At 41.2% G+C, this 14,201-nt stretch overlaps 1 protein-coding gene across 7 annotated transcripts in view; it reads right to left on the reverse strand.

Moving 5' to 3' along the window:
* Positions 1 to 14,201, reverse strand: part of PUS7 (pseudouridine synthase 7) — a 79,285-nt gene that overhangs the window by 59,070 nt on the left and 6,014 nt on the right. For 5 of the 7 annotated variants that reach the window (XM_028490171.2, XM_055085079.1, XM_028490172.2 and 2 more), the window contains exons 2-5: positions 10,205 to 10,634; positions 9,238 to 9,322; positions 9,006 to 9,107; positions 411 to 555 (exon numbers count right to left, since the gene is read on the reverse strand). In XM_028490171.2, the coding sequence (XP_028345972.1) occupies positions 411 to 555; positions 9,006 to 9,107; positions 9,238 to 9,322; positions 10,205 to 10,634 (762 nt within the window). Of the gene's footprint in view, positions 1 to 410; positions 556 to 9,005; positions 9,108 to 9,237; positions 9,323 to 10,204; positions 10,635 to 12,373; positions 12,408 to 14,201 lie in introns of all 7 variants that reach the window. The other 2 variants (XM_028490173.2, XM_028490174.2) reach the window with 2 other exon arrangements.

Here is a 14,201-nt window from a genome sequence, read left to right on the forward strand (position 1 = left end):
ATAGAGGGACTTTGCAGAATATGCCACTGGGATAGGTGACAGCAGTATCTGTTCATCTGACAGCTTCCTTACCTCCATTAAGAGCAGAGAATGAGCAATATCCTTCCGTTTTCTTCTTGAATTGCCATTCAGCCTGCTCTGCTCTTCAGGGAACATGTCAAATTCCTAAGACTTTCTCTCAGGCACCACTATCATTTCAGCAAATCCCTACTCACATATTAAGACCTACTGTGCCCTTACCAGACACAGTCTGCAGGATTGCTCTGGCATCTGAAATGATATTATTCACCTTCTCTGAAGGAATGACATGATCAATATCCTTCTCTGAACAACCGCAAAATGACCCTTGAACATGAACAGGCAGAGAGAAGGAGGAGACGGAAGAAATGCCAAGTCACTAGCATACTTACTTGCCAGAGCCTTTTTTCCAGCTGCATGATAGGCTACAATATATTTCTTCCCCTCTCTATCTTCTGTTTTTGTTTCTAATCCTGGAAACAGAGATTTAATCGCTTGATGGATGACGGTTCTTTTCTCTTTGGTGTCCTCAATAACCTATTAAAAACACAGATAATGATACTACTAATTTGACAAACGTTAAATAAGGAAATAATACTAAGGAATTAGTAAAAACACTACTCATCTTAATAATGATGTGAAGTAACCATAGTACAGGGGTATGATTTCAAAAGTCTTTTTTTCAATTAATTTTTTTAATTGAAGTATAGTTGATTTATAATGTTTCAGATGTACAGTGAAGTGATTCAGTTATACATATATATATACTTTTTCAGATTCTTTTCCATTATGGTTTTTTTTTTTTTTTATTTTTTTTTTATTTTTTATTTTTTAAAGGCCAGTCAAGTGAAGCAGTGGGAGTGGAGAAGGAACAAAGAAATCTGTAACTGGCTGTGATCAATTAATTGTAAACACCACTGCACGCGGACCAGCCTCCATCATGGTTTATTACAAGATACTGAATGTAATTCCCTGTGCTATACAGTAGGTCCTTGTTGTTTATTTATTTTATATACAGTAGTGTGTATCTTTTAATCCCAAATTCCTAATTTATCCTCCCTCCCCCCTTTCCCCTTTGGCAACCATAAGTTTGTTCTCTATGTCTGTGAGTCTGCTTCTATTTTGTAAATAAGTTCATTTGTATCATATTTTAGACTCCACATATAAATGATATCACATTGTATGTCTTTCACTGTCTTGTCCCCTGCATCGGCAGGCAGACTCTCAACCACTGCGCCACCAGGGAAGCCCTATTTCATTCTTTTTTATGCTGAGTAATATTCCATCGTACATATGTACCACATCTTCTTTACCCAATCACCTTTCAATGGACATTTAGGTTGCTTTCCTATCAGAAATCTTTTAGAGCTTCACAATATTGCAAATCCTAAGAGCCCATTTGGGACTTCCCTGGTGGCGCAGTGGTTAAGAATCCACGTGCCAATGCAGGGGACACGGATTCGATCCCTGGTCCAGGAAGATCCCACATGCCGTGGAGCAACTAAGCCCGTGTGCCACAACTACTGAGACTGCACCATAGAGCCAGCGAGCCACAACTACTGAAGCCTGCGTACCTAGATCTCGTGCTCCAAGATGAGAAGCCACCGCAACGAGAAATCAGCGGCCATGGCCCACGGTCCCAGCCACTCCGCGGCATGTGGGATCCTCCCAGACCGGGGCACGAACCCATGTCCCCTGCATCGGCAGGCAGACTCTCAACCACTGCGCCACCAGGGAAGCCCTATTTCATTCTTTTTTATGCTGAGTAATATTCCATCGTACATATGTACCACATCTTCTTTACCCAATCACCTTTCAATGGACATTTAGGTTGCTTTCCTATCAGAAATCTTTTAGAGCTTCACAATATTGCAAATCCTAAGAGCCCATTTGGGACTTCCCTGGTGGCGCAGTGGTTAAGAATCCACGTGCCAATGCAGGGGACACGGATTCGATCCCTGGTCCAGGAAGATCCCACATGCCGTGGAGCAACTAAGCCCGTGTGCCACAACTACTGAGGCTGCACCATAGAGCCAGCGAGCCACAACTACTGAAGCCTGCGTACCTAGATCCCGTGCTCCAAGATGAGAAGCCACCGCAACGAGAAGCCCACGAACCACAACATAGAGTAGCCCCTGCTCGCCGCAAGGAGAGAAGGCCTGCGTGCAGCAGCGAAGACCAAATGCAGCCAAAAAAAAAAAAACAGCCCATTTATTGACCTTATACAGCCGCCAGGCACTGTACCAATCACTTCACAATCACTGTCTTACTGAATCCCAAACAGCTCCCTATCATGCCACCAGTATATCTACTTAAGAGATGAAGAAAGTGAGGCTGAGAGAAGTTAAGGAATGTGTCTAAGATTATATAGCTGTAGGGTGGCAGAGCCAGATTTGAAATTCAGGCTGTCTGACTCCAGAGCCACCCATCACAGACGCTCCCCCTCAGGGACTCGGCTGAACAGTGAATACCTCAGGGCTCACAGATGGAAAAGCAGGTAAGCTGGTTCTTTGGGGATGTCAGAAACTCAATTCCCCAGATAGTCAAGTCTACTACTGCCTCCAATGAATCCTGTTCTATACTGAGTAACTTTATGATGACATTCTAGTACATCTGCTCACAAAAAAGAAAAATCTACACCAAGAAAATGTAAACTTATTAGTTACACAACTGTTTTTCAATTTCTGAGCATGTCTTACACTGAGAAATACATTTCATACTTGGAATCAATAGCCAGCAGTATGCATGTGTTTGCTCCTTATTAAAAATCTAACAAAAATTTACAGAACAGTATTTATCCTTACGATGTGCAATACATTGTTACTTTCTATTTTATTTTATTACATTTTAAAAATGTTGGTGAACAAAAGCTGGTTCTTTAAAAGGGTAAACAAAAATCGCCAAACCTCTGGCCACACTCACCAAATAAACAAAATAAGAAATGAAAGAGGAGAAATAACAACCGAAACCATAGAAATACAGAAAACCTTAAGAGAATACTATGAACAATTATATGCCAAGAAATTCACCAACCTAGAAGAAATGGACAAGTTTCTAGAAACATACAGCCCACCAAAACTGAATCAAGAAGAAATAGATAATTTGAACAGACCAATCACTAGAAGTGAAATAGAATCTGTAATAAAAAAACTCCCTGCAAACAAAGGTTCAGGACCAGATGGCTTCACTGGGGAATTCTACCAAACATACAAAGAACAACTTATACCGATCCTTCTCAAACTCTTCCAAAAGACTGAGGAGGAGGGAACACTCCCAAAGTCATTCTATGAAGCCACCATCACCCCATACCAAAACCAGACATAGTCACTATCAAAAAAATAATATCTTTGATGCAAAAATTCTTAACAAAATATTAGCAAACTGAATCCAACAACAAATAAAAAAGATTATATACCATGATCAAGTTGGATTCATCCCAGGGTCACAAGGATGGTTCAACCTATGCAAATAAATCAATGTGAGGGACTTTCCATTGCAGGGGACACAGGTCGATCCCTAATTGGGGAACTAAGATTCCACATGCCACATGGCGCAACCAAAAAAAAATTCATTGTGACATCAACAAAAGAAAAGACAAAAACCACATGATTACCTCAATAGATGCAGAAAAAGCATTTGATAAAATTCAACATCCATTCATGATGAAAACTCTTATCAAAGTGGGTATAGAGGGAACAAAGCTCAACATAATAAAAGCTATTTATGACAAACCCACAGCCAACCTAATACTCAAAGGTGAAAAGCTAAAAGCCTACCCACTAAAATCTGGAACAAGGATGCCCATTCTCACCACTTCTATCCAACATAGTATTGGAAATCCTAGCCACAGCAATCAGACAAGAAAAAGAAATAAAAGGTATCCAACCTGGAAGGGAAGGGGTAAAACTATCATTATATGCAGATGACATGATTTTATATACAGACAACCCTAAACACTCCCCACAAAAACTACTAGAACTGATAAATGAATTCAGCAAGGTAGCAGGATACAAGATTAACATACAGATATCAGTTGCATTTCTTTACACTAACAATGAAATATCAGAAAGGGAAAGCAAAAAGACAATCCTTTTAAAAATCGCATTAAAACAAACAAACAAACAAAAAAAAACTGGGAATTCCCTGGCAGTCCAGTAGTTAGGACTCAGCGTTTTCACTGCCATGGTCCCAGGTTCAATTCCCGGTCAGGTAACTTAGATCCTACAAGCTGCACAGTGCAGTGAAAAAACAAAACAAAACTGAGGAATAAACCTGACCAACAAGGTAAAAGCCTTACATGCTGAGAACTATAAAACATTGATAAAGGAAACTAAAGATGATTCAAAGAAATGGAAAGATACCCCATGTTCTTGGATTGGAAGAATTAATATTGTTAAAAATGGCCATACTGGGCTTCCCTGGTGGCGCAGTGGTTGCGCATCCGCCTGCCGATGCAGGGGAACCGGGTTCGCGCCCTGGTCTGGGAGGATCCCACATGCTGTGGAGCGGCTGGGCCCGTAAGCCATGGCCGCTGAGCCTGCACGTCTGGAGCCTGTGCTCCGCAACGGGAGAGGCCACAACAGAGGGAGGCCCGCATACCACAAAAAAAAAAAGAGAGAAAAAAAAAATGGCCATGCTACCCAAAGCAATCTATAGATTTAATGTGATCCCTATCAAATTACCCATGACATTTTTCACAGCACTAGAACAAATAATCCTAAAATTTATATGGAACCATATAAGATGCAAAATTTCCAAAGGAATTCCAAGGAGAAAGAACAAAGCTGGAGGCATAACCCACCCAGACTTCAAACAATATTACAAAGCTACAGTAAAACAGTGTGGTATTGGCACAAAAACAGATGCATGGATGAATGGAACAGAAAAGAGAGCCCAGAAATAAACCCACACACCTATGGCTGATTAATCTTTGACAAAAGAGGCAAGAATATACAATGGGAAAAAGTCTCTTCAGCAAGTGGTGCTGGTAAAGCTGGAGAGCCGCATGTAAATCAACAAAGTTAGAACACTCCCTCACACCATACACAAAAATAAACTCAAAATGGCTAAAAGACTTAAATATAAGACTTGACACCATAAAGCTAGAAGAGAACATAGGCAAAACATTCTCTTACATAAATCGTAGCAATGTTTTCTTAGGTCAGTCTCCCAAGCCAATACATATAAAAGCAAAAATAAACAAATAGGATCTGATCAAACTTGTAAACTTTTGCACAGCAAAGAAAACAAAAATGAACAAACAACCTACCAACTGGGAGAAAATATATGCAAATGATGTGACTAACAACGGAATAATTTCCAAAATACACAAACAGCTCATATAGCTCAATATAAAAAAAAAAAACCGCAAACAACCTAGTCAAAAAATGGGCAGAAGACCTAAACAGACATTTCTCCAAAGAAGGTAATACAGATGGCCAATAGGCATATGAAAAGATGCTCAACAACGTTAATTACTAGAGAAATGCAAATCAAAACCACAATGAGGTACCACCTCACACAGGTCAGAATGGCCATCATTAAAAAGTCTACAAATAACAAATGCTGGAGAGGGTATGGAGGAAAGGGAACACTTCGACACTGTTGGTGGGAATGTAAATTGGTGACACCACTCTGGAAAACAGTCTGAAGGTTCCTCAAAAAACTAAAAATAGAATTGCCATATGATCTAGCAATCCCACTCCTGGGCATATATTCAGACAAAACTATAATTTGAAAAGATACACGCACCCTAATGTTCACAACAGCACTATTCGCAATAGCAAAGACATGGAAACAAGCATGATGTCCATTGACAGATGAATGGATAAAGATGATGTGGTACATATAATATATACAAGGTAATATTACTGAACCATAAAAAAGAAGGAAATAATGCCATTTGCAGTAACATGGATGGACCTAGGGATTATCATACTAAGTGAAGTAAGTCAGACAGAGAAAGACAAATACTATATGATATCACTTACATGTGCAGTCTAAAATATGATACGGGGCTTCCCTGGTGGCACAGTGGTTGCGAGTCCGCCTGCCGATGCAGGGCACACGGGTTCGTGCCCCGGTCTGGGAAGATCCCACATGCCGTGGAGCAGCTGGGCCTGTGAGCCATGGCCGCTGAGACTGCGCGTCCGGAGCCTGTGCTCCGCAAAGGGAGAGGCCACAACAGTGAGAGGCCCGCGTACCGCAAAAAAATAAAAATAAATAAAAAAAATAAAATATGATACAAATGAAGAACTTATTTACAAAATAGAAACAGACTCACAGACATAGAGAACAAACTTACGGTGACCAAAGAAGAAAGGGGATGGGGGAGGAATAAATTAGGAGTTTGGGATTAACAGATACAAACGACCATATACAAAGTACATAAACAAGGTCCTACTATATAGCACAGGGAACTATCAATATACTCAATATCTTGTAAAAAACCCTAATGGAAAAGATTATGAAAAAAGAGAAAAGTATATATATATATAGGTACATATATAAACTCCATATACAAAGTACATAAACAAGGTCCTACTATATAGCACAGGGAACTATCAATATACTCAATATCTTGTAAAAAACCCTAATGGAAAAGATTATGAAAAAAGAAAAAAGTATATATATATATAGGTACATATATAAACTGAATCACTTTGCTGTATACCAGAAACTAACACAACACTGTAAATCAACTATACTTGAATTAAAAAAAAAATGTTGGTTAAGATACACTAAATTGATTTCATGACCCACTGACAGACTGCAACCTGCAAGCTAAGAAGATGTAATGTAACTACTACTAGCTAAACCTAACAAAATTCTAGCAAAATAAAAAATGTAAAAGAAAAGTACACTATAATTATAGATAAGTGACATTTTCATATCAAAAAGTGAGCCAGGGAATTCCCTGGCGGTCCAGTGGTTAGGATACTGTGCTCCCATTGCTGGGGGCCTGGGTTCAATCCCTGGTGGGGGAACTAAGATCCCGCAAGCGGCACAGCACAGCATGCCCCCCCCCCACCAAAAAAGTGAGTCTAGATCTAGAATTCACTGAAAGCAATGAGCTGGAATCATAGTTAGTGTGTATGAATGAATACATATTCAGACCTCAAAAATTCAGAAAGTCCATCCTCCTATTTTTTAGATGAGGACACTTGCCCATGGTTAATACTCTTTAAGGTAAAAGCTTTCAGTAGATGGCATAACTATAATTTTTAAGGTGATGGTAAATCTTGCCATCTCTGTAGGAAAAGTGTATTATGGGGCTAAGGTATGTAACTGTATCGCACAAGCAAGGGAAGCCTGCATCATCCTCCTAGACTGCTCTCAAAACCAATTCTTAGGAATTTTCTCCTTGCCATTGCTGGACATTTTGTCTATGAGTAAATTCAGTAATTAAAGATCCCTAAAATTTTAACAGTACATAGTTTTGAGAAATTTTGGTGGGGAGAAGAGCAGATGAGGGTTGGAGGCAAATAATAAATTCTGAAAAGTTACAGTAAACTCTTTTTACCTGGGAACAATGGAAGGAGAAATTTCAAACAACCCCAAATCCAGCAAGTCGCCAAAATATAGTAGAAAATGAATTTAATAAACTTTAAATTCTAATAATCCTGTGCTTCAAGAGTCTTAAAAACTTGTAACATATTTGCTTTGCTACAGAGATCACCTAGAGCTGCTCTGTCCCATATGGTAATCACTAGCCACACGTAGCAAATGAGCACTTGAAATGTGGCTAGTCTGAATAGAGATGTGCTACCAGTATAAAATAACACTGGATTCTGAAGACTTAGTAGGAAAAAAAGAAAGTAAAACATGTCATTAGTAATTTTTTAAATACTGATTACATATTGAAATATTTTGGGTAAATATACTGTCAAAATTATTTGCCTCTTTGTTTTTACTTTTACATTTTTTTGAAGATTTAAAATTAAAAACATGGCTCGCATCACAGTTCCACTGGACAGGGCACTTCCCTGGCCATCCAGTCGTTGAGACTCTGCACTTCCAATGCAGCGGGCCCAGCTTCGATCCCTGGTCGGGGAACTAAGATCCCACATGCCATGCGGCACAGTCAAAAAAACAAAACAAAACAAACAAAAACAAACAACAACAAAAAAATCCACCACAATTCCACTGGACAGCACTAATCGAGAATAACATTTTCATAACAAAAAGCTTTTTAAAAGGCATTTACTGTTCTATTTAGTAGCTGAGCTCTCTTTTTCTTGAATAGCAGAAGTAGACTCAAGATGAGCAAAGCAACACTCCCTTACCTCCTTCCCCCAATTCCTCCCCCTCCCAGGGTCCAATTTGAGACCAGGATGCCTTTGGAGCCAGGGCCTCCCTATCAGGACCACTGTCAGGCTGCGATAGTCCTTTGCAGCAGACACTGTGTGATATAACGGTCACTTCGCAGTTCTAAACAACAGATTTCTTTGTTGATTTGTGGTCACATAAAAAATTTTTTAAGCAGAAACATAACCTTTTTTTGGGGGGTGGGGGGCATAGCTTATCTGGATACTGGTTATCTGCCACTGATAAAAACATTTTTAGTGCAATGCACTTTTACATCAAAAAGGGAAAAGCCATCCTTTTGTTAACTACTGTAATTTTTCCAAAAGACATTTATTAACATCCACCCAACAAGAAGCAATTAAAACCCTGGGGACTTCCCCGGGGGTCCAGTAGGTAAGATTCCGTGCTCCCAACGTAGGGGGTCAGAGTTCGACCCCTGGCCGGGGAAGTAGATCCCGCACGCATGCCGCAACTAAAAGTCCACATGCCACAACTAAGAAGTCCACACGCGGCAACTACAGATCCCGCATGCCGCAACTAAGAAGTCCACATGCAGCAACTACAGATCCCGCATGCCGCAACTAAGAACCGGTGCAGCCAAAATAAATTAAAAAAAATAATTAAAAAAAAAATAAAATAAAACCCTAAAAAACCTTTTCATATGTTTTTGTGCTACTTACCTCGATGGCAACACTGGTTTCCTTATTTTTAAAAAGCTGGAGCTCTTCTAAACGCTGCTTTTCTTCAGCTGTTAAAACCGTAAATACATCTTCTGAAGGATCCTTTAAAATAACCATGAGAACTCCCAGTGAGTCACACACAGAATTTGAGGCTGTCAAAACTCTATATTTCTATGATCTCCAGGAAAGGCTATTTTTATTCAGGTGACTTCTGCTAGAGAGCTGCTCTTACCTCTTCATCTACTGGGACAGACAAGTCACTCAAATGGCTGATCCGTCCATCTTTTCCTATTTCGTGAACAACGAAGTCAGAATATCTGAGGAAAAGAAAACGCAAACTCTCAGAGCATTAACATTTTGCTGCCTATTAATTTTAGGAGAAAGTTTCTTAACAGTAAGCCTTATCACTGTGCAAAACAGGGATTAAAAATAAAAACCTTCAGTGCAAAGTCACGGAGTTATTTTTTTCTGGTTTCACAATGAATTCTAAGCCACACCGTGGCTTGGTACCAGAATGTACAGAAAAGACCCTCTGAACTTCTAGAATATTCTTCCAGAAAAATGCCTAAATCAAAGCTTATTAATGTTGCCCTATGATTATACAGTCCATTCTAAAGTAAATCACAAAACACAGTAAATTTAATCAAATCAGAAGCCTGTATATCTACCGTGAACCACCCAGAAGCTTACCTTTATGCTAAATACTTTACAGACATTATTTAAAATACTCTCAACAACCCTCAGGTAGAATTATGATCCAATTTTGGACAAGAATACTGAAGCTCAGAGGAGTTAAGTAACTATGAAGTGGCTGAACTGGATTCACACCCAGATCTACCTGGCTCCAAAGACCACCTCCTTTCTCCTGTAGATGTGGCCCATTCAGGTGAAAGAGTTTAAGATTTTAAGATCAATTCAAGGGAAAACTTGAAACCATTTACAGTAATATAGTCTAAGGAAATAAACAGCACCCATTCAAATATTAACAAGGATGCCACAGGGAAATTGTTATTTAGTCATTTTATCTTCAAATAGTTTCGTTTACTCATCCAGGCAGCTTTCCTTCATCCTATTCCTTATTGGCCATCAGTGTGAACAATCCTTGGGGACAGAAAGCTAAATGGAAAAACAGACTGCTGATTTCTTTCTAGAGAAAAGAACTACTATAACTAAAATAACCTGACATAAACGAAACGTACCTTTCTTTTAAGATTCCTGAGAATCCTTGGTGAGAACTTACGAACTTAGTGATGCCTACATCCAGCTCAGTGAGCCCGTGCTTCATCATGTTCGCGAAGCTCTCTGCCTCTTCCTCCTCCTCACCCTCCTCTGAAAGGCCATCTTCGTCCTCTTCTTCCTCCTCCTCCGCCTCCGACTGAGGGTCAGAATTCTTTTTACCCTCTCCGGCAGTTTCACGTGGCCCAGGCACCTTTTCACTGCTGGGTAGAGAGTTGTTCTCTAGCCCGTCTTGACCTTTGGTCGGACTGCATTCTGAGACCTTCTGTCGCTTTGCCTCACCTGGGGCCACACTGTCATTATCTTCGACAGCAACGGACCCCCGTTTCAATGACACACCCGTCATTTCTGTCATCTCCATTTTCAAGGATCCAAGAAAACATTTAAGAGAACCTTTTAGAAGCAAGAAAGAGCAGGCAGTAATAATCACTTCAATAAAGAATTGGGTTTCAGCAAATATACTTTTAGTGGCATAGAAAAATGGCACAATATTTCTGCAGGGAATTTGACAGCAAAAGCCTTAAAAATATGGATGCCTCTTGACCCAGAAATACTACTTTCAGGGATTATCCTAAGAAAATAATTAAGAAAGTGCTTAAAGTTTTAACTCTAAGGATGCGCATCTCAGTGCTTTTACATTAACAAAAAATTAAGAACAATGACATCTAGGTACATAAACTGAACAACATGTAGAAACAATGTGAAAAGAAACTGGGAAAGGTAGTTACATCTAGGAGAAGGTGTAGGTGGCTGCGGAGAGCAAGGAGACTTGTTTTTACTGAATACCACAGTTGTAGCAGCTGAGTTTTGTTTCACGTATATTGTTATCTTTTAGAAAAGCTGATTAAGTTAAAAGTATATAAATAAATTTACTAACATGAGTCATTTACTAATATGACTCATACCATGTCATATTTTTTTAAAAAGCAAGGAGAATGGGGAGTTCTTTAATGAGTATAGAGTTTCGGTATTGCAAGATGAAAAAGAGCTCTACATATTGGTTGCACGATGTGATGTGTATGTACTTAACACTAATGAACTGCACACTTAAAAATGGTTAGAATGATGTTATGTGTATTTTCCCACAATTTAAAAAATACAGATTATCATTTAACTGGCCCATACACAATGTACCAAGCAAAAGTCTAGGAAGCCATACGCACTTCCTAGTATGGAGCACACATTTATCTAAGACTGCAAGTGCCTGTCTAATTTGATCTTATTTGATGCTCTTGGTGAAATAAGGATAAAGCTTCTTCCTATATTACTTATATAGGGAAATGCTAAAATTAACATACGAACTTGGTAAACATATTATAAAGAACATAAATGAGCAGAATATTCTAGTTCTCCAAGGCTTGGTTAATAAGAAGCCCACCTACAGAAGCAGCTACAGTAGAATAATAATGATGAACTGAACTTTAAGAATCCGTATTTGATCTTGCCTCATTGTCAAAAGTCAAGAATGGAAAGAAAAGTGAAAAGTGAAAGGCTACCAAAAAAAAAGGAGGGGGGAGTAGAGAAAAATGTCAGTAAAAACAATTTCCTTTGAAAGACAAAAAAAAAAAAAAGAAAATGGAAGAAACCAAGGAACGGGAACTGATGGACTGCAACTAGTTATACAAAATTATCTCTAATCCAAGTAAGAAAGCACATATTCTTTATGTGTTCTAAGCAAGGTATAGTCAAAGAGAATGCTAGTTTATGAGATGCTGATGGTGTTTCATTCTCATTTTATATCAACAAAACTGCCCTCAGAGCCTGCACACCAGTGACGGAGGCAGGCAGGGCCCAGGGCTTCCTTGAGACATGGGAACACACAGAAGACCTCAGGGGGCATTGGCGTGAGGGTGTCTGAGAAGACCTCTTCCTAATGGAAGACTAGATGTGAACACCCGAGTCAAGCTTTGGGGAACGAGTAAGAGAGAGGCTGTGCAAAAAGCGGGAGGAAGGTGGTACAGCATGTGCAGAGGCATGGGAGAGCATGGAGCGCTGGAGGAACCCGACCGAGCTCACCATGCATCACAAGGGTAAAACACACACACAGAGAACGTACACTTAAAGCTGGGGAGCTGGCGGAAGCCACACCAAGCTGAACAGAGGGAATTACATCCGAAAAAACAAATTGTCACCTGATTCATAAGTCAGAGAGATTTCGTGGTATCCCTTTAAAGAGAAAAACCGGGGTTAGGCTGGGAGATTAGGTAAGACGGCAACTGAGGTAAGAAATTAGTACAACCTGATCTAAGGCTGAGGCAAAGGTGACAGAAAGGAAGGGTGGATTCAGGGACATTTAAGAGGTGGTGTGGACAGGACTGGGTGACAAATGTGAGAGGAAAGAGGAAATACTACAGGATGACTCAGGTTTTCCGTCTTGGGGAATTGAGAGGATAAGGGGACCTCTTCCTGACATGGAGACCCTAGGAAGAGGCATGGGGGGTAGAAGGGATATAAGCACACGTACAGTCCTGTGGTGTTGCTGGCACCTGGGGGAAATCCCATGGCCACTTATTACACTGTGTCACACATATTCTTACCCCCAAAGCCACAATGGCTCCCCGATGCCCCAGTGGCGGTGTGGACCTCAACCAGGGGCCGGACATGTCCTGTGAGCAGGTGAGGCGCAACCGTGGGCTTCGGAGGGAGCATCACTGCGTAAGTGCCTGCTCGAGGCCACGAAGGCGGCGTCACCCACAGAGAAGCCGCGGGTGGTGAAGAAGCACCTGCGCAACGTGATCATCGTGCCCGAGATGGTGGGCATCTACAATGGCAAGACCTTCAACCAGGTAGAAATCAGTCTGAGATGATCGGCCACGACCCAGGCGAGTTCTCAATCACCTACAATCCAGCACTGGGGCCACCCGCTCCTGCCAGTTCATCCTCCTCAAGTAGCCTGCTGGCCACTAAAGACACAGACACCTCTAGAAAAAAACAAAAGCAAACCCCCTTACAACGTTCCCAGCTGGCATGACAGGATCTACCAGCAGAGCCCGATACCCTTCTTGAGGTAAGAAGGAGAGCACGGCCCATAACAGCCACATCGCAGCTGGCCTCAGACTTCACGGTCTGCAGGACGTCTACCTCCTTCCCAGGACGCAGAGAACTCATCAGCCTCCCTCTCAACAACGTGATGGCCGTAAGCCTGGATGGAAACACCAGTTACTTCCTCTGCTCCATCCTTCTGCTTCGGCACCATCCATCATCCAGCACCACGTGCCACTATCCCCCGCACAGGCCTCCGACGACTGAGGCCCAGCCCGCACAGATGCCCACTCCCAGCCTGACCATTCACGAGCTCTCTCTTGTGGGAGGTCCTCCACACCTGTCTCAGCCCTGGGCTCCCTTGTCCTTTGAGACTCATCTGAAGACCATGAGCCCTGACTCCCATGCCTTCCTCTCTGTTAAGTCCATGTCTTCACATTTTACCTCCCTTCATCTGCACGACCCATGTGGGCACCCAGATACCATGCTTTCCCTCACCACTTTCTAGCTGTGTAACTGGTCTGAGTAAATTACTTAACCTCTCCAAGCCTCTGTTCTTCAGCTGTAAAACGGGAATATGTGCTTCACGGGACTGTCGTGAAGATTAAATGAGATGACAAACACAGACTGGCTGGCCACAGTAGGAACTAAATAAATGCCAGTCCCCTGTCCTCCCTCAAGAGGTCTACAGATTCTTTGAGGATAGTAATTCTTTTGTACCTGCCAGAGAATCCAGAGAGGTATAACAAGCATCAATAGATATTTTGAAGAATTCTTGAAACAGGTGCTGAAACTGTTCCCCATCTACAGATATCAAAGACCTACTAAGTAGCAATTCCCTAATGAAATACTGGACCTGGGCAATGACATCCATGGCCACTAACATCACAAAATATAGACAACCAGGGGCTTCCCTGGTGGCGCAGTGGTTGCGCGTCCGCCTGCCGATGCAGGGGAACCGGGTTCGCGCCCCGGTCT

The sequence above is a fragment of the Physeter macrocephalus genome, chromosome 5 (genome assembly GCF_002837175.3).
Source record: "Physeter macrocephalus isolate SW-GA chromosome 5, ASM283717v5, whole genome shotgun sequence".
In the NCBI taxonomy this organism is placed as follows: domain Eukaryota; kingdom Metazoa; phylum Chordata; class Mammalia; order Artiodactyla; family Physeteridae; genus Physeter; species Physeter macrocephalus.